At 41.5% G+C, this 16823-nt stretch overlaps 2 protein-coding genes across 2 annotated transcripts; one reads left to right on the forward strand and one right to left on the reverse strand. All coding sequences in view use genetic code 11, as the record gives it.

Moving 5' to 3' along the window:
• Window positions 1–1115: 1115 nt before the first annotated feature.
• EGR_09266 (oxalate:formate antiporter) lies at window positions 1116–5258 on the forward strand (the record flags this gene model as incomplete). The annotated part of the gene is made up of 8 exons (XM_024498515.1): window positions 1116–1447; window positions 2487–2613; window positions 2754–2884; window positions 2982–3123; window positions 3929–4051; window positions 4540–4758; window positions 4918–5017; window positions 5128–5258. The coding sequence occupies 8 exons, from the start codon at window positions 1116–1118 to the stop codon at window positions 5256–5258; spliced, it is 1305 nt and encodes a 434-aa protein (XP_024347059.1).
• A 4500-nt stretch (window positions 5259–9758) lies between these two features.
• EGR_09267 (Beta-1,3-galactosyl-O-glycosyl-glycoprotein beta-1,6-N-acetylglucosaminyltransferase) lies at window positions 9759–13019 on the reverse strand (the record flags this gene model as incomplete). The annotated part of the gene is made up of 2 exons (XM_024498516.1): window positions 9759–10268; window positions 12327–13019. The coding sequence occupies 2 exons, from the start codon at window positions 13017–13019 to the stop codon at window positions 9759–9761; spliced, it is 1203 nt and encodes a 400-aa protein (XP_024347060.1).
• Window positions 13020–16823: the final 3804 nt, after the last annotated feature.

Here is a 16823-nt window from a genome sequence, read left to right on the forward strand (position 1 = left end):
ATTCTAATTGGGAGCTCAACAGGGTCTGGCCCCATACACAGGCGCCAGCTCATAGTAAGTGGGAGCTCAGAGCCCTACCATTGGCATTCAGGATGCCAATGAACAAACATGAGTCACATTACCAGAAACTTCTTAAAACCTCTGTCAGACTGAAAGTCCCAAGCCTTTGATTCTATCCGCCAATGTTGTCGCATAGTTTAATTAACCCTCGGAATTCGGCACTAAAATAAGACCTTTTGGTCCTAAAAAATGTGAAGGATTCCTCATGTCCGGGTTAGCCGGCACTGGTGGTTGATGAAAACGGCCCACGGAGATCAGCGCCAGCTAGCCATCAAAATCAAAATAAATCTTTCTCAGTTTTGATTAGGATTAGACACCAATCAAGTGAAATTTTAATGCAATTCGCAGATTTAGAGGTCTCCACTGGATGCCTCGCTTGCGAAAATAACCGCTTCTGCTTCAAATGACACTTAGGTCATGTGATGTGAACTAATATAAGTTTTTTGGCCGACATAAGTGCATTTGTAAAATAAATTTTGGTTTGTTTAGTTCTTTACACATAGCATTCTATTCAATCTCAAAATCTGTACTTTTAATGCCTATAAGTGAAACATAGATCCTTATGCTTTCGTCAAGATAATTACTGCTTATGAGGTGTTTAGGTACTCCCTTATGGCTTTCAAATCTATAGAAGCAGCTCATCTCACGTGTTGTTTGCCATATGTAAATAGATTTGTCCCCATAGTGTAAAGAGGTGGATAAGTTAGTCACGAAACCATCATGTTATTTTGCAGAATCGTTAAGGTGGATATTTTTGCCTTTTTCATATTTGAAAAACAGAACAGTTTTGCAGTTGCTCAAGATTTCAAACCGCGTTAAATGTCAAAAAGAGGGGACAGAGGGAATTAAAGCAAATTATGTCAGTTAAGTAAAGGCAAACACCTCCACGCCGTCGGTTTGTGGATGCCTTTCACACTCACGTTTACCACACTCACTGCACACCCCGATTGGTTGACTGTTTTGGTCGTTTAAATCATAAGAACATTGTGTCTTCACTATCAGATCAGCAAGTACAAACTCATTTTTAGTCTTAGCAACACACAGTCTCTGCTGACATGAGACATGGATATTATGCACTCCTGGGGGGGTTCCTCATCATGTTTTCTCTTGGCCAAATGTACACTTTGGGTGAGTACAGGTATGTTATCAAAGCTGTGATGTTTCTTAATTCTGAAAACCAAAAATCTTTTTTAACACCAGCCAATATGGCACCTTACATTGTCTCCTTCCTTCACGAGTACGTCGATGCTAACATCAGTCCAGGCTTCGCCATTTCGCTATCTACAGGTGCTGTCGCAGCCTTCGGCATCACCCTGCCCCTCTCTGGCATCTTCTGGAGCAAAGTCGGCATCATGCGATTTGTCTTTGTTGCATGTCTTTTGAATAGGTAAAATGAATAATATGAGCTATTTTTTAAGACATAATGCATAAATTGCCTATATGTCTTTATTTTTGCCACCAAAGTGAGCAAAAAAGGGTTATCTTTTCGCTTTGACCCCTTTGATACTCATATGACTTCAAGAATTTGTGCAGCAAATTAAATGACACCCACATGACAGCACTATGAATGATTCTGAGTGGTTTTACAAGTTAATAGAATGTAAGAGCGCATTTTTTCAGAGCCAAAGACGTTACATTATTCTAAATTAAAGAGGTAATGCCAAGGTACAGCCTGAAAACATGAAATTAAAGGAAAGTGAATTTGTGAGACCCTCTCTAAGACAAAGCCTATGAACGAACTTCATCCAAGAGCTGCTTGGCGGACAGACGTTTGAGCCATTCTGCGAAATTCAGATGCATACAGAAGTGCAAATTAATAATCATCTTGTGAATAAACATCAATTTTTAAAAACCAGAAATTGGATTTTAGGGCAAACATGGGTCTTTGAAAGAGCTATTTTAAAGTGTTAGTAAATTGAAATGAAGTGGAACTTGAAACACGTGCCATCCACCCACCTATCCATTTATCACCTATCTAATGTCCAGCATTTTATAGGCCTAATTTTATGATCTTCATATGGCATTTTTAAAGGTCATTCAAAATTAACAATAAAATTTAGAATAGGAAATTTTAGATGCTGCGAGGTACAACCGCGCATTGGGAAAAGTAGAGTTGAAAGGCATTTGCATGTAGCAGTCATTCGGCAATTTTTCTCACCTGTTAGTTTCAACTTGGGAGCTTTTATGACTGGGGTAAGTTGCAAATATTAAATTACCAAAGTACCCCCTTAAAACCCAGGTGAAACCCTGGCAAAACTTGACACCACCATGGGTGAGATTTAAGGCTTCTTTAAAACAACTTCGGGCGGTTTAATTTGTGGAGATTAAGTTGCCTCTTCTGACGGCTAGAAAGCTGACACACCGTCAAAATAGATGGCAGAAATTTGACTTCTAATGCCCTTTCTATTCCCAAAATTACATTTCAGCGCCAGTGTATTCTTCTCTGCCTTCACAATAAGAGTCAACGCAATTCTTTTCTTCTTTACGTACTCAATTTTGGCGGGCATCGCTGTTGGATGTGGATATGGCTTAGTTCTTCAAGTGGCTCTTTCAGTGAGAACAGAGTTTGCATCGTTGTTTTGACTTTTACCTCTAAAAGCCCTTCATAGCATTGTATTAACCTAATGTTAACAGCAAATTTGGCAGAAGCTTGCTCAACTTAGTGCTAAACATTTTTGTCGCATTCTATTCAGTGGTTTCCAAAGAAGCATGGTCTTGTAGTCGGCATATGTACCGTTGGCTTTGGCGGAGGGGTTACGTTGTTACTCCCCATACAAACGATCCTCATAAATCCCAACAACACGTCTCCCAATGCAACTACCGAGTGGGTTTCATCTTTTTCCATTTCTACCATCGACACTGATTGCATACCAGGTTAATGAGGCAATGATGATAAAAGAAATTTCTTCCCACATTTTTAGTATGTTCGAGGACGTCAACATGCTTAATCGCATTCCACCGTGCCTGCAGATAACCGGCGCCCTAATCACTGGCCTGGAAGTGGTAGGCTGCTGTTTCTTCCGCCAGCGACCATCCGCCGACTCGGAAATGGACGAAGAGGAGGTAAAAGATGACACTCACTTCATAATTAAAAGTGGCGAAGCGCGATCGAAAAGAGAAGCAATATCTTAACCTACCAAAGATGGAATTTTTTAAAGAGCTAAAGATAAGTCTAATTAAAAGGTGATTTGGCTTTCATTATAAATGGTTATCACAAAGGGCTTATCCAAGCATCAGGATGAAATCCATAAAAATTTTATTATTTTTATTGAGCCTCGCAGTTCAGCTCCCTTATTATATTTGCAGCAGACAGAAAATTTCTATTATGCAGCTAAGAAAGTGACTGTTCAGGAAATTTTTACACATATTAATCCTTGGTGTCACCTTTAAATAAGCGGTCATTTTGTAGGCTTGTGGTCTGAGTAGTAGTGGGACGGGGTGGTAAGGCATTTTAGTGATTGTTTTAGACCGCCGTCAGTGACAACAGCAACTACCTTACTCCATCTGAAGAGTGAGTTTGTCGAATTCACCTTACAGTCGAGTTAAGACTTGCCTTTGTACCAGGCATCACTCTTCAACAAGCTTTGAGGACGGCAAATTTTTACCTCTTTTGGGCAATCATGTTTCTTTCCTACTTTCCAGTAAATATTCTCACGGCTTATATCAAGGTAAGCTTTGGCCAGGAATGCAGGCATTATCGTAGGTGTGAGGTACTTTGTTACCATTGAGTTTTGACTGTTTCCAGTGGTTTTGTAAATGCTTCACTTGATATTTGTATAATAATTACAGTTTATTTTGGTCAAAAAGACAATTAAAAAAGGTTAGAATTTGTTTTTAAGCCGATTTTTTTATTAATTCTCTTATAAAGACCGTCGCGCAGACACCAATTCCGGACGACCGATTCCTCATGGTGGTCTCCATTACTGGAGCAGTCTTCAACATAATGGGTCGCTTCTTCTGGGGTTACATCGCTGATAAAGTGTCATTCAAGGTCAGTTGCCACAATTTTTTGCCTCATCAAAGGTACACCTAGGGGAGAATTTATCTTAAGCGCGATTCTTACGCAAGCAAATGACATAAAATGTGCGAGTAAATGTAAACAAATGAAAAGTAAACGACTGTATTAGAAGGTTTTGAAGGCTAAAACCAAAAAAAATAATGCTTGTTTGCGGTCATCCAGTAAATACATTATTTTAATGAAGGAATAGTGAACTAAAACAGTGTTGATATGAGAAGACTTATTGGTTATGATTATGGCATGATTAGTAGTTGTTGTCATTCCTCTCCTGGTATGTGGATCAGGTATCCGGAGGAAATTGCATCGAGTAGACTATGAAGGTGCACCCCAAGGTTTTGTTTGAAGCCTAACTAATGTGAAACTCAAAATGACGGATCAAAACAACAAATGCCCTTTATTTTTACCTACCAATGACAACAAATTGGCCGATTTTATATTTCGGGAGGTGTACTTAACTGTAGATCCCAATGATCCTTGTTAATGCGGTTTACGCAGCGGCACTCATCAGTCTGCCCCGCATCCTCTGGCTGCCGGGCGCTGGGAGGGTGTGCTACGCCATTTGGGTGCCGCTTCTCTTCCTCTGCCTGGCGGGCAATTTTGTGCTGCTGACTTTCGGAATAACCCGGTCCATGGGCCCCAAACACGTTGCCAGCATCTACGGTGCCATCTTCTTGGCTTCGGTCAGTTGCGTTCTTGCCTCACCTGCTAGCAGAACATACAAAAAATTTTTTGGTACGCTGGTAGTTAATTAGGAAAAATTAATGGCAGTAGAATAGCAATTTGGTAAAATAGTGGCAATTGTTAGTGATAAATTTGTACATCTCTTGGCTTTACTCTAGGTACCGGCTTCTCTGCTCGGAGCCGGAATATTTTCCCAAATTGACGTGAGGAATTGCTTCAATGAAATATTTCTTGCGAACGGTATAATTGCTCTGTCTGGTAGGTCGTGCTTGCCCAATCACCCGCCCACCTTAAAGTATACCATTTTTTTGTATAAAATGTTGCACAGATTGCATTTAGGCAGCCATTCAACCGTGTTTAACTTTTAGTTTCAATCTTCGCTATTTTCCTGCGAGATGACCAAATTCCACACTGGCCGAGGTGGCTACCTTGCAATCTCGATCGTACCAAAAGTCCTCTTTTTTCACCATCCACGACTCCTACTGAGGTCTGTCTGTAGAGGAAGGACTTCCTACAATTTAAGTAAATGAAAACTGCAAAGTTTTTTTTCTTAAAAATCGGCCTTAATGGCTCTTTAACTTTGAAAATCCTGCAAAATAACACAGAGGTTAGTGGCTTCAGTTGGAAGTGGGTAATTCTTGATGTATCTTAGTATTTTCATAGACAATTTTCTATACCTGCTCCAAAATCAACAACATGGAGTGTTTCATCTTAATGGTACATTTTTGTAGGGGTAAAGCTTGTTGAATAAATAGGACTGTTGTAACAATACCTAAGGAATCGAAAACTTTTCTGCAAAATGCAATTTCGAAGCGTAAAAGTTGGGAATTAATGCACCTTCAGGAAGTTAAATAGGGGTCATGGTGACGTGTGAGTATTTTACACAAAGATACCAATTTATTCACAAAAGACGGGACCGAATTTGGGTCGAAATATTGCGGCGGGAGAATGGTAGAATGCATTCAAGCAATAAAGTACACGTTTTTAATCTGTTGACTGCGACTTATTTCTACTTTAGGTAACAATTGATGGTTGAGGCTAAAAGGAAGCCTATGTAGCTGAATTTTTTCAATGTGATGTGTACCAACTCGTCACAGTAACCGAATCTAAAGATCCACCCTCCCTTGTCCAATGTCCAAATGAGGTAGTGCTTCAATTGTCCAATCGCCTTCACACGCGTCACATCAACCCTGATTGATACAATGTGAAAAATTTTATCACGGAACTGCTCACCTAGCTACCGAACCTTGAGGCCTCTGTGTGCATTTGGGTTTGCATGCCCGCTAAAACCTTTTACAACAATGGAAGTAAGCACATTGCTTAACATACTTTGGACTTTTAAAATAATAACCTAGTGGTGGTAAAGTTCGGTGGAATGGCATTTGGCTCAAAATCACCAAAGTTTACATCACCAGTAGGCTTTGCATTAGAGGAAATAAGACTCCTATCCGTAGTGGTTTCCTATGTCACCCAAAGAGGAAAATGGGGTATTCAACAATTGATATAAAATTCGTTTCTGGATATTGTGTAAAGGTTTAAATGATTGTAAGAAGAAAGGAAGACGTCGAATTCCCTAGTCTGAAATATTTTTACTGTCCAGTAGATAACATCATTTTAGTTATTTAAAAACTGTTGACTACTTTTGTTTGCTTCAGCTGCAAAGCAATGGTAGTAGCTTACATCTAGAAATTTGTAAGATTTGCCTTTGAATCCAACACTACAGCCATTTATAGGTGGCGATGTATAAAGGATTGCTCAAATGGTTTGTAGCCATCCAATGAACGTCTCTTTAAGCTCTTGTGTAGATGGTATCGCTAAATCTGGACGCTTAGTTTAAATTTTGGAAGCGTTTACTTATTTGCATGAACGGATGTCTTGAATTTGTATTGTGAAACCAGGCTTTATTATTCGCCCGAACCCGCAGTCAAAGGAATGATCCACTGAGATAGTCTTGTGAAAGCGCCTTTTGTATTCCACCGGGCACCGATTTCCGTCAGCGGAATTGGAAAAACCCCGACAAGCGCTGCTACGCCAACTTAATTCACAGGCTTTTATAAATTACACCGCAATAGACAATCGGTGAGGAATAAATAAGATTGTCATGACAATATTTTTGATAACATAGACTGTAACTTGTCATCTCTGTGGCTGTAAGCGGTAAAAAGCACCTTTCCTAGAGATGAGTGTAAGCCACGTACAGGTAGATTTAAGTCCGCATGGGAATGTTCAGTTTTATTTTTTACTACGGGATAGGCACCTCAAATCGATCTGCAGATGTCTGGTTTGGAAAAGCACTTTGCGCTATCTTCACACTCATAGAAAGTTACCGCCTCCTCTTGACTAAAACACATTTCACCAGTTCTGCGAACAGCAAAGGCTGCGTCACATTAAATTAAAAACTTGATAAATAGAATGTGCGTTTAGTTTTTGCTGAGAACCATAAAGGATGCTTGGGTAACGGGCGAAGGTGGCCACTTCAGACAATGAGGACATCCATGTCTAACCAGCAACTGCGGCCACGTGGAGCAGGTACCCACCTGGAAGAGACCTGCCGACTTCAATTTCAACACGTAGTCGCTATCCTAAGACAATTTTTCCCACCAAAGGTGACGAGGTGCCTGATATGAAATTTAGTTAAAGGTATGTTTTACAAATTCTTGTTATAATTACTTAACATAACGATAAAGCGCAAAATAGTTATGAAAATACTTGAATTTTGACTATATTTAATTTGGCAACGTTGAATGCTAAATAGCGGTTCCACTAAGACCGTCGGAGCACGCACCACACTGTCGCGGCGACTGTTCTTTGTACGAGCGCACGCGGAAAGATCGTGAGGCGAGGACATCGCGACCACAAATGCGGGTCTGACGATTTCATTTATGGCCAAACTGCCGAAGTACGGTCACGTGTTACTCACCTGCCGCCTGTACATTAGTCAGCCATGCCTCTACATTACCTGCCTACCAACTGCACCTCGAGTCCTCATCTTTGGGGAAAGGCTTTGCCTTCTCCCCCTTGGTGGAGCATGATAAGATACAGCTTCTACTCCATTGCTGCTAGCACAATCCATCAGCTACGGGATCGAAAAAATTTAGGCAAAAGTGATGGGACACGTTTCGATAGTGAAGCATAAAAGAAATCCACCCAACTAATCGGTAAGGTACTGCTTCAGCTTAGCCAATGTTTATGTAGAGAACATTTCGTACTTAAACTTGTTTTTAAAAAAAATTCCGTCCCACAAAGGAGTTGAACAAAGATGATGTGTAAAATGTTAAATTTTGTGAGTCCTCATTTCTATCGTAACTCACAAATAACCATTTATTCTCATGTTCCTTGCCAAAGAGAGCCATTCGGCAACTATGAAATGCGGTGCCACCGCATTCGTGATCTTGTTTGTACTGCTGAACTGGTCGAATGAACCGTGCAGTCGTCTGCTTGCCATGGCTTGGGCCTTTTAGACGCACCTCTAACTGTCGCCCGTCTCGTGTTCCTACTCACGTTTGTTCGTTAAAACGTCTTGACGAGAGCTATTTACTACATCCACATTACAAACCGAAACCACTTACTTAAATCCTGTTTAATTCCGAGTGAGTGTGAAGTGGCATCTAGATAAGTTCCAATTAGTTTCACCTCCGATGCACACTTAAGCTTTTTTTTCTCTCAAGTGGCAGTCCATTGACACGCTAACTATTGAGGAATGAGTCATTTAATTCACAATTTTGGATTGAGCAGGAGGAGAATGTCAAAAGTTTTTCATGCATTAATTGAATGAGCAGTAACTATGTCCAAATTATTGAGCCCATTGTGCCAAAATCGTTTTAAGGCATCACATACGTCCAAAAAATCATTCTCTTTCACTTATGAGTAATTCACGGAAGATCAGTAAATGTGGAACACTTTAAATTAAGCCTCTTCACCGCTTGGAGATGATACGGGCTCAAAAATATCTCATTTCAGCATGTTTTCCCACCCATAGCACCTATGAAAATATTTGATCAGCCATTCACGACTTTTAAGTCTACATTTGCAGCAATTTGCTGGAATTTCAAACACTAAGAGATGAAAGACTTTAAAAAACGTGGCGATTTATTGAAACTTATGTTACTACTACCTCCTCGGGGCACGTACCCCACCTTCAGGCATCTGGAGGATAACACGAACGTAGTCTTTACACTGATAGAGCCGAAAGGGAAATGAAGCTCGTAGGAACGGAGCAGAAAATACGTTGTGCATCCATATCGGAAATAAGCCTGATCTCAAGCTATTCAATGCAATGCGGGGCATTTCAACACGTGTTGATGGTTATTTTCATGCAAATCGCACACTTTTTGTTGCACAAATAGGCTCAGCATTGTGCCAATTCAGTGACACCTTAAAATGAATGCACAGTGCCGCGTTGTGGTGAGCCCTGGTACGTAAGTCTTGACACTGTTTTCGCTGTGTGCCACGGAACACGATTTCTTAAGCCATGGATAATTTTGCGTAAATTTACAGACGACTACCCATGCCAGAATTGTGCTGCTAATATGCTGATCTGTCTTTCTGTGAGTAGATCATCCAAACGGTGCCTTGTAATAACTTACTATGCGCCTTGCGAATACTTTATCTTCATATTCTCAGGATTTGTGGTTAAGTTGTGCTTAATTTGTGCAGCAGTAATGTCTAGCTTGAATGAACCTGTAAGACCACTATCAGTGTACCCACTTTCATTCTCGTATGCAAATATACCATTTAAAAGGTTTATATGCTAACCAACCGGCAAACGAGGCAGGAGTGTTCCTCCAATTCCAGCCTTAATACAGGCAGCTATAGAATGGTCATTAACACTGACACTTAAGTATGGTGTGCTTTACATGCAGAATTAAAAACTTGACCACTGGTAGTAACATTAGGCGTTACTATTATTAGCAATAGTTTTTTATTTAACTATTTCTGTTGATCCTGCGTCTCACCTGCATCAAACCCATTTGGAAACAATTAAGGCAGAGGTAAGCAATTACAGGTGTTGGTGAGAGCAAGACCGATTGGCATAGATACTGGTGTCGAAAGAGTCCCTCGCGTAGGTTCCTGAGGCAATTTCTCTTGAGAGTTTCGCAAAGTACCATTCCTCCATCCGGTCGTAGGCCTCTGGGTGGTAGTCGGAATGAAATTTGTTGGCGAAGAGGTGCGGCACACTGCGCAGTAGCGATATGTGTGGCGTGCCGAGGATGCAGACGAAGCGGGTATACTTCGTCGGACAGGCAATTTTGTAGTCACCCCACACGACGTACTTCGCAAGGAAGCCCAAGTCTGCTTCAGATTTCGGTGGTGGAGCTATCAGACAGGCGCCTGGTAGCTTCAAATGGGGATTGTAGGCGAGAGTGGAGAAGAACAATTCATCGGGGTGATCGAAAGCTTTGTGCTCAAGAACAGCAGCACGAATGGGAGCGACGGCTGTTCCTCTCACTGCCTCATGCAAAAAATCCCTTCGAAATGCGCCGTAAATAGTGCCCTTGTACCAGGATGCCTGAAGAGTGAGCAGGAAATAGCAGTTGTTCTATTGCCTTAAGGCTCCACCATTATTTCAGGCGTTGGTTGTCTTTCATGTGCAGCTCCTTTCAGAGTTCCTTCAATTCAATTTTGCCAATCAAAAACTGAAATACTTCACCACTATTTCAACTGCATCTGTGTACGCACTTTACAGTAACATCGAATTGTCTTTCCTAATAATAAATCTGGACTAATGAAACTTTAGTGGTTTTGATTGGTAGCTGTCATTCCACTTAATAACTCCTCATCAAGTGAAAGTTACTTTTTCATTAATCAGGTAATTACTCTATGATAGGAGGAGTAGCTCTAAGATTCAACTACACAAATGTATTAAAGCCAATTAACCATAGCATGACCTTCTGATAAAGAAGCGCAACGCAAGAATAGCTAGGTAACCCGTTACAAAGTCTATCCGATTCCAACAATATAAGCAAGCATTCGAAATATTGACTTCGAGAAAAATGCCTTTGCAGTACTTAGTTTGATGAATGTGGGGTATGCATGTCAGGCCGCTGCCCGTAGAAGGGATAGCACGCACAACCCTAAGTGTCTACTTTTGCTGTTACTACTGGCAATATCTGGCGTGGATACTGTGGACTAGTCGAGACACAATAAGCCAAGATGAGAGACAATAGTGGTTGTGAGTGTGTGGGCCTAATTGCGCATTGTTAGAACGGGAGTTTCTTGCGAATGAAGTGTCCACTTCGACAGAGGACATCGGGAGCGGCGTGGTACGGTGTTGGCGAGAGCCAATGGTGTTAACGCTTCAAATATGGCCACAGGTGATTCAGTGAGGACACCGGCCATAGCGATTTCATTCTCAGTCCATAGAATGCTGATCATTCCTGCGAATGCCACGTTTAAGCCCGAATCCCTGACTCACATGAAATTGGAAACCAGGTGCAATTAGCTGTTGAAACGGTGAAGCTAATCATTCATACACTCCTTTACATTTGGTCAGTTGGAGCACAGATTTGGATAAACGATTTGACTACGAAGGCGAGGATCTTCCTTCTAAATGCGTTATTTTATTCCGTAATTAATACAAGCGTCAAAGCTGTGGAAATGTGTGCATAAGCTCTACAAACGGTGTGAATGCAGCTACAGACTGTCAAGGAATATCTGGAGCCTTTACACCTCCCAAGTGCTCCCGGCTTGACTTCAACACCTCTCGTAATTGCAGTAAGACATGCCTCAAGAGTATTGCGTGGATTAGCCTATAAAGACTCTAGTTGAAAGAATTATCTTTTTCCAGATTTTTTATGCCTGCAGGAAAATTTTACTGTCATTAAATAAAAAAGATTTCAGTGACTTCATGGTCTGACCCATCAAAGCATCAGTGACATCAACACCAGGTTTCAATCCATCAGTCAAGTCAATTGTCAAATTGTTCAAATCTCATTTTAGATAATTATCTTCACGTTACTGAGCAATACGTTCTAAATTAACTGTCAATCGCATCAACAGCACAAATTTACTTCAAGATCTTCTACCTGACAGAGATTTATAAAATTAGAAAATGGCAAAATTTGAGTGAAATTGCGATTAAGCACCTAATTACCACACTGTTGCTCGGTTTTTCCAATTTTCGTCCATAACTCTCCCCTATTACAGGACATCCAAAGTTGCCTCCCACTGCTGCACTGTTGAGGATCACTTTCGTTCGAATGCTGTTTAGATGAACTAATGGGTGTTTACGTAAATGGAGATTACGACAATGAAGCAATAAAGCCTCCTTGTAATGCAAAAGTCCTCAAATATCTAGACAATGCGGTCCCATTAATAATTAGCCCTCTTTTCCCAAATTACACAAGTAACGGCCACAACATTTTGCCGTTCTATGACGGGAAAGAGAATGGACAAAATTATTCTTCTTCTTAAATTTGGTGCCGCCTGTTCCACCTGCTTCATGAATGTTATAGCTGCCACTTTCCATGCATTCTTCTCAGTTGAGCAAACAATACTCCCTAAGACAAACGCATATGGAATGCGAATTGAAGTGGCGTGAATAAAGTAATAATGACTTTGAACTTACGTTGAGTGGTAGTGTTCTATTTTTTACCCAACTTTGGAACCTCTTAATCGGAGCTGCCTCAACAAGGTTCGACCCATTAAGAGCCTTTAGAGCTGCCACCAATTCGAGATTGGTTTTTAGAGGAAACTCCTGACCCGCAATGTTGACAAGGTAACCCCAATTGTTATCATTTTGTAGCGCCTGTTCAGCACAGATTAACTGCGGCCTCAGGACCGACTCGTCGCCCCAATTTACTGCCACCCGTTTTTCCACTGGCACCAGTTCAACATTTGGTCCAAAACACGTCGCAATACCCTCCATTGCCTTTTGGAAGGACTGAGGCGAGCGAGAGTCCAAATGGACACAATAGTAGTTGTTTACTCGGTAGATCATGCGCATCAACCGAGCGATCTGATACACGTCCTTATGCACCACCATCGTGAATGCAACATTCATGTCACCATCGGGTTGAGTGACCGTGGGAAAGCGTCGACGGAATGCAAGACAGTGGGGATGATTGGGTGATGTAATCAAAGCAAAGAAATCTGGCTGTTTTTCGTCCAAGATAGTGCCAACGTTTTTGACGGGGAATAAACGTGACTCCAGGGGCTCTATGTTCTCCGGTGATTGAGGCCTCAGGAGTAAGATCAACCCACCAAAAAGAATGATCGCTAGGCAGATTTTACTGCCTCTACTTCTTGGCACACGAATCATTTGGCTGAAAAATGGGAGGAAAAGGCTACACACTTATTGGTGTAAAGTATCATCGTATTTGCTGTCATTTCGCATGATTCACCTAAGGAATTTCATAGGCAAATGTCAAAAGCAATTCAACACATAAACGGCAAAAGTCGACATCGTTGAATGCGTTAGGCGTGTGAAGCCAATTTCGTATTGAGCTTCGAGACGGTGTGCCTCAGGGAGGCAAATACTTGAGAGTGAAAGACGGCAGTCCATATCTAGGTTGAAAACAACATTGATTGTCATGTATTGCAGCTGCCAGCCTCCGTGTTGACAGCATCAGCCAGGTATTGAGTGACATAGGAGTTAGGATGTACCTTGATCAGATCATGCCGAGACTGTGCCTGGAGGAGATTGTTTATCCCAGTCCTCATCGAAGTCGAAGTGGCATTTACAGTATGTGTTACCCCTTCCAACCGAGAAGGTTACTACCTACACCGTGAATGCCCCAAGCAGTGCGATTTGAGACTCATTTATAACTGGGCTTTCACTTTGTCACTTTGCAAATTTTGTCTCATGGTGGCGACCGATGACGCGTGTGACACGGTCACTTTGATGGTCGATGCCAAGGCCGCGCGATACAGCACCGTGGCAGGCGTGAAACACTATGTTGACAGTCTTGTTTTTCAACAATCGTCTGTCCTCCTGTGCAATTGTTGCATTCAAATAAGTAACCAACTCGTATTCCGTTCAAGATTTATCTCTCACAAGTGGTCTTTTGAAATGATAAGGCTGGCATTTATGTCATGCTAATTCAGCCCAAAGATGTTTCACTTTCCCTCGGATTTCACTAAACTTTTAAGCCACTCTTCCAACTTTCGTACTTGGCATCATCTTTTACTTTGTTTGGCATGCACGCCTCCCTGCATAAATGCATGATCTACCATACAGCAACATGTGGGGGTCGTGCCACAACACTGAATCTGCAAACAGCCTCCAAACATTTGCACGAAATCAACTGCCTTGCAAAAAGTTTTTGTTCACATTACTGATACTTCATTCAAGTGTTTGCATATAGTGGCTTGCAATGATCGGTTTACTCAGCAAGAAATTTACTACTTTATAGCGCAAAACATCACACTTACCTTGGTGCGGACCAATTCATATGACGACTAGGTTGCGTCGTCTACCTTCATATGCACACGCACACACGCACACATCTCGTGCTCAAGGTGTTGTGACGATTGGCTAGTCAGGAGCTCTTGTGAATCGGCGGGCCTTCGCTGCTGACACACCACGTTTGCAGCACGCCCTTTGACGATATCGTCAAATCAAATGCCAGTATTTCATTTTACTGTACTGTCATGAGTATGTTCATCGTATGGGCTGGAAAAAAGTTGCTTTTGATATCGCGACTACCGATTGGAAATATTCGGGAAGCTCATTGTTTCACGCATTATTTTCGAGAACTCCATGAAGCCGAGTCATAAACGAACAGACTGATCGTGCACCAGAGTACGATGTGGAATTGGAGAAATTACACCACCAGTGTGATTGGAATGGTAAAGTGAACTTTTTAATGTTTCAATTTACACGATGCGAACTTGCATTAAGTGTAACCGGTGGCAATTCGTAGTTGTTAAAGAGGCACCAGACCCACAATTCAGAATTTTGCTCACAAAGCTATGGCAGGCTCTTGAGAATGTTTGGGTTTGTGTGGAACAAGTATTCAGAATGGTTTGTCACATTGCTAGCACTGTTTGCCAGCTTTCGGCACAGTCTGCTGCAGTTGCTTGCCTTCACTTGTAAGACGTTGTAAAATGTATGTCTGTTTATCTGATTGCCACGTGGAACACAGATATGCCCACTTGTCTATCAAATGCACCACTATTGTGATTCCTAATGTGATTCGAGCTTTGCCTTGTTACCAAAGGCTGCAAAACATGTGGCAAAAGTTGTGTATTGTCGGAGGAGGGCACGGCAGCAGAATCCACATCCCATGGATGCCTTAAACAGGTTCATTCCATGACGTATTATGTCACTATTGACTCAATAACACGGAATTGTGGTATGGAGAACGTTGGGCAGCGCTTCATCTGCTAGACGAGTCGATTCGCCCACACCTGAAGGTAAATGGAACCTACGCGCATAAGCAGACAAAACTACCCTCCAGTGACAAATACCTTGATCCTCTCATCGTCTTATGTAATCGTGACATCCTTAGATTATTTACGGACTGAATGAATGATCCGAGATGAGAGATCTCCTTTTTTGTTTTAACATTAGCCTAGCGAACATTTGATTGGCTATCTTCAAACACTCCACTCACTAACCATCCCACACTTCTGGTGCGCATGCCACTTCGTTCCCGAAAGATTGTGCTTGCTTTATGTGCGGTTGTGACGGTATTAAGGGGAATTGCTTGTTGAATGGTTTTTTGAACACTAGATAATAATTGGGGATGAGCTCTATCTACTCCGGTGGGATGAGGAGCGATTGTGCAGCATCCTCTGTTTTGTCTCAATGGTACTTCTCCAAGTGGTGTTTGTCGCCTCTTTTCGGCACTAGAAAGGTATTTGAAAGTAAACAAGTTAGAAACAGAAGTGATTGTAGCCAAAGATTGGTGATTTTAAGAGGAGAATTTACGATTACATTCCTCCTTGTGGAAGAAGTCTTAAGAAGCTTTTTGCGATTCTTCAGTTTCACTTATAACTACTAAATGTGTATACTTGGTTGCTCCATTGTTTTGACTGTTCACATTTTATTAATAATACAGTCCAAGCAGATGCGTTCCTTTGTTCTACGGTCAAATTTCTGTTCTAACACAACGATTGTGCTCCGAGCTTCTCCGCTGTAAGGTTTGTTTATGGTAGTGAATTCGCCACATCTACTGAGAGAACGGCTCAATATTCTACCAAACTTATTACCACCAATTCTTTTTCTAGAGTTAATTCTACTTTCTTTTCGTGCAAAGGTTTTACAATTTCCCCTCTTTAGTGGATCTTAGGGTCGGGTTAATATTTTGACCATTGGAAGTTAAAAGGGAGCGTCGGTGGTCAGGCATTGCAAAAACGTCTCCATACGGCTTCTGCCATCTCCACCTGCTGATGTATTCCCATTCCATAGTGTGAATTTCCTCAATAATAAAACTTTACTAATGTCGTAGGAAATCTGTTGTGCGGTGCTTAAAAACATTCCAAGTGTGTGCTGCCGACTGGCATGTCAAGCATTCGTGGCGTAGTGTGGCCTCCATTAACCCTTGATCTACATACCTCTATAACCGTGGGCTTTATTTGCCTTAGTTGTTTTTTTTGTAACAAAATCTACGAAAACTTGTGCAAAACATGGTGATTTGAGTTTAATCTTTCCTTAGTCGAAATAAAAAACTCCGTCTATTCACTACAACGATGTTAAATAGGCCTGTAACACTCAAATTTGGCAGTGATTTTGCAGAACTTTTCCAGTCTTTTATGCAATTCACAATTTCATTTCCGACATTCCAGAAGTCAATTTCCAATTTTCTTTCTTAGTTATTTCACAATAGGGTGGTGTTTGTATCCAGTCTTCTGTCATTTATGCCTCCCTCATCTCACTCGTTGAGTGCCTCGCCAGTGCGGTGGTACTGCTGGGTGTTTTCTTTTGCCACCCCTTATAACCCTGGCAAGGGTATCACAGTATTGAGACGCCCTTCACCCACGCATTCCCTTTGGTGGAGCTTGTCAACAGAGGTCAAAGTTGTCGGTTTTTTTGACATGTCAAAGCTGCCTTTCATACTAATACTGCTGCAGCATGTTCTCTTGTAAAATCAGTGGTGAAATTTCGATAATACATTGCAAC

Source organism: Echinococcus granulosus (assembly GCF_000524195.1).
Source record: "Echinococcus granulosus chromosome Unknown EG_S00140, whole genome shotgun sequence".
Classification (NCBI taxonomy): Eukaryota; Metazoa; Platyhelminthes; class Cestoda; order Cyclophyllidea; family Taeniidae; genus Echinococcus; species Echinococcus granulosus.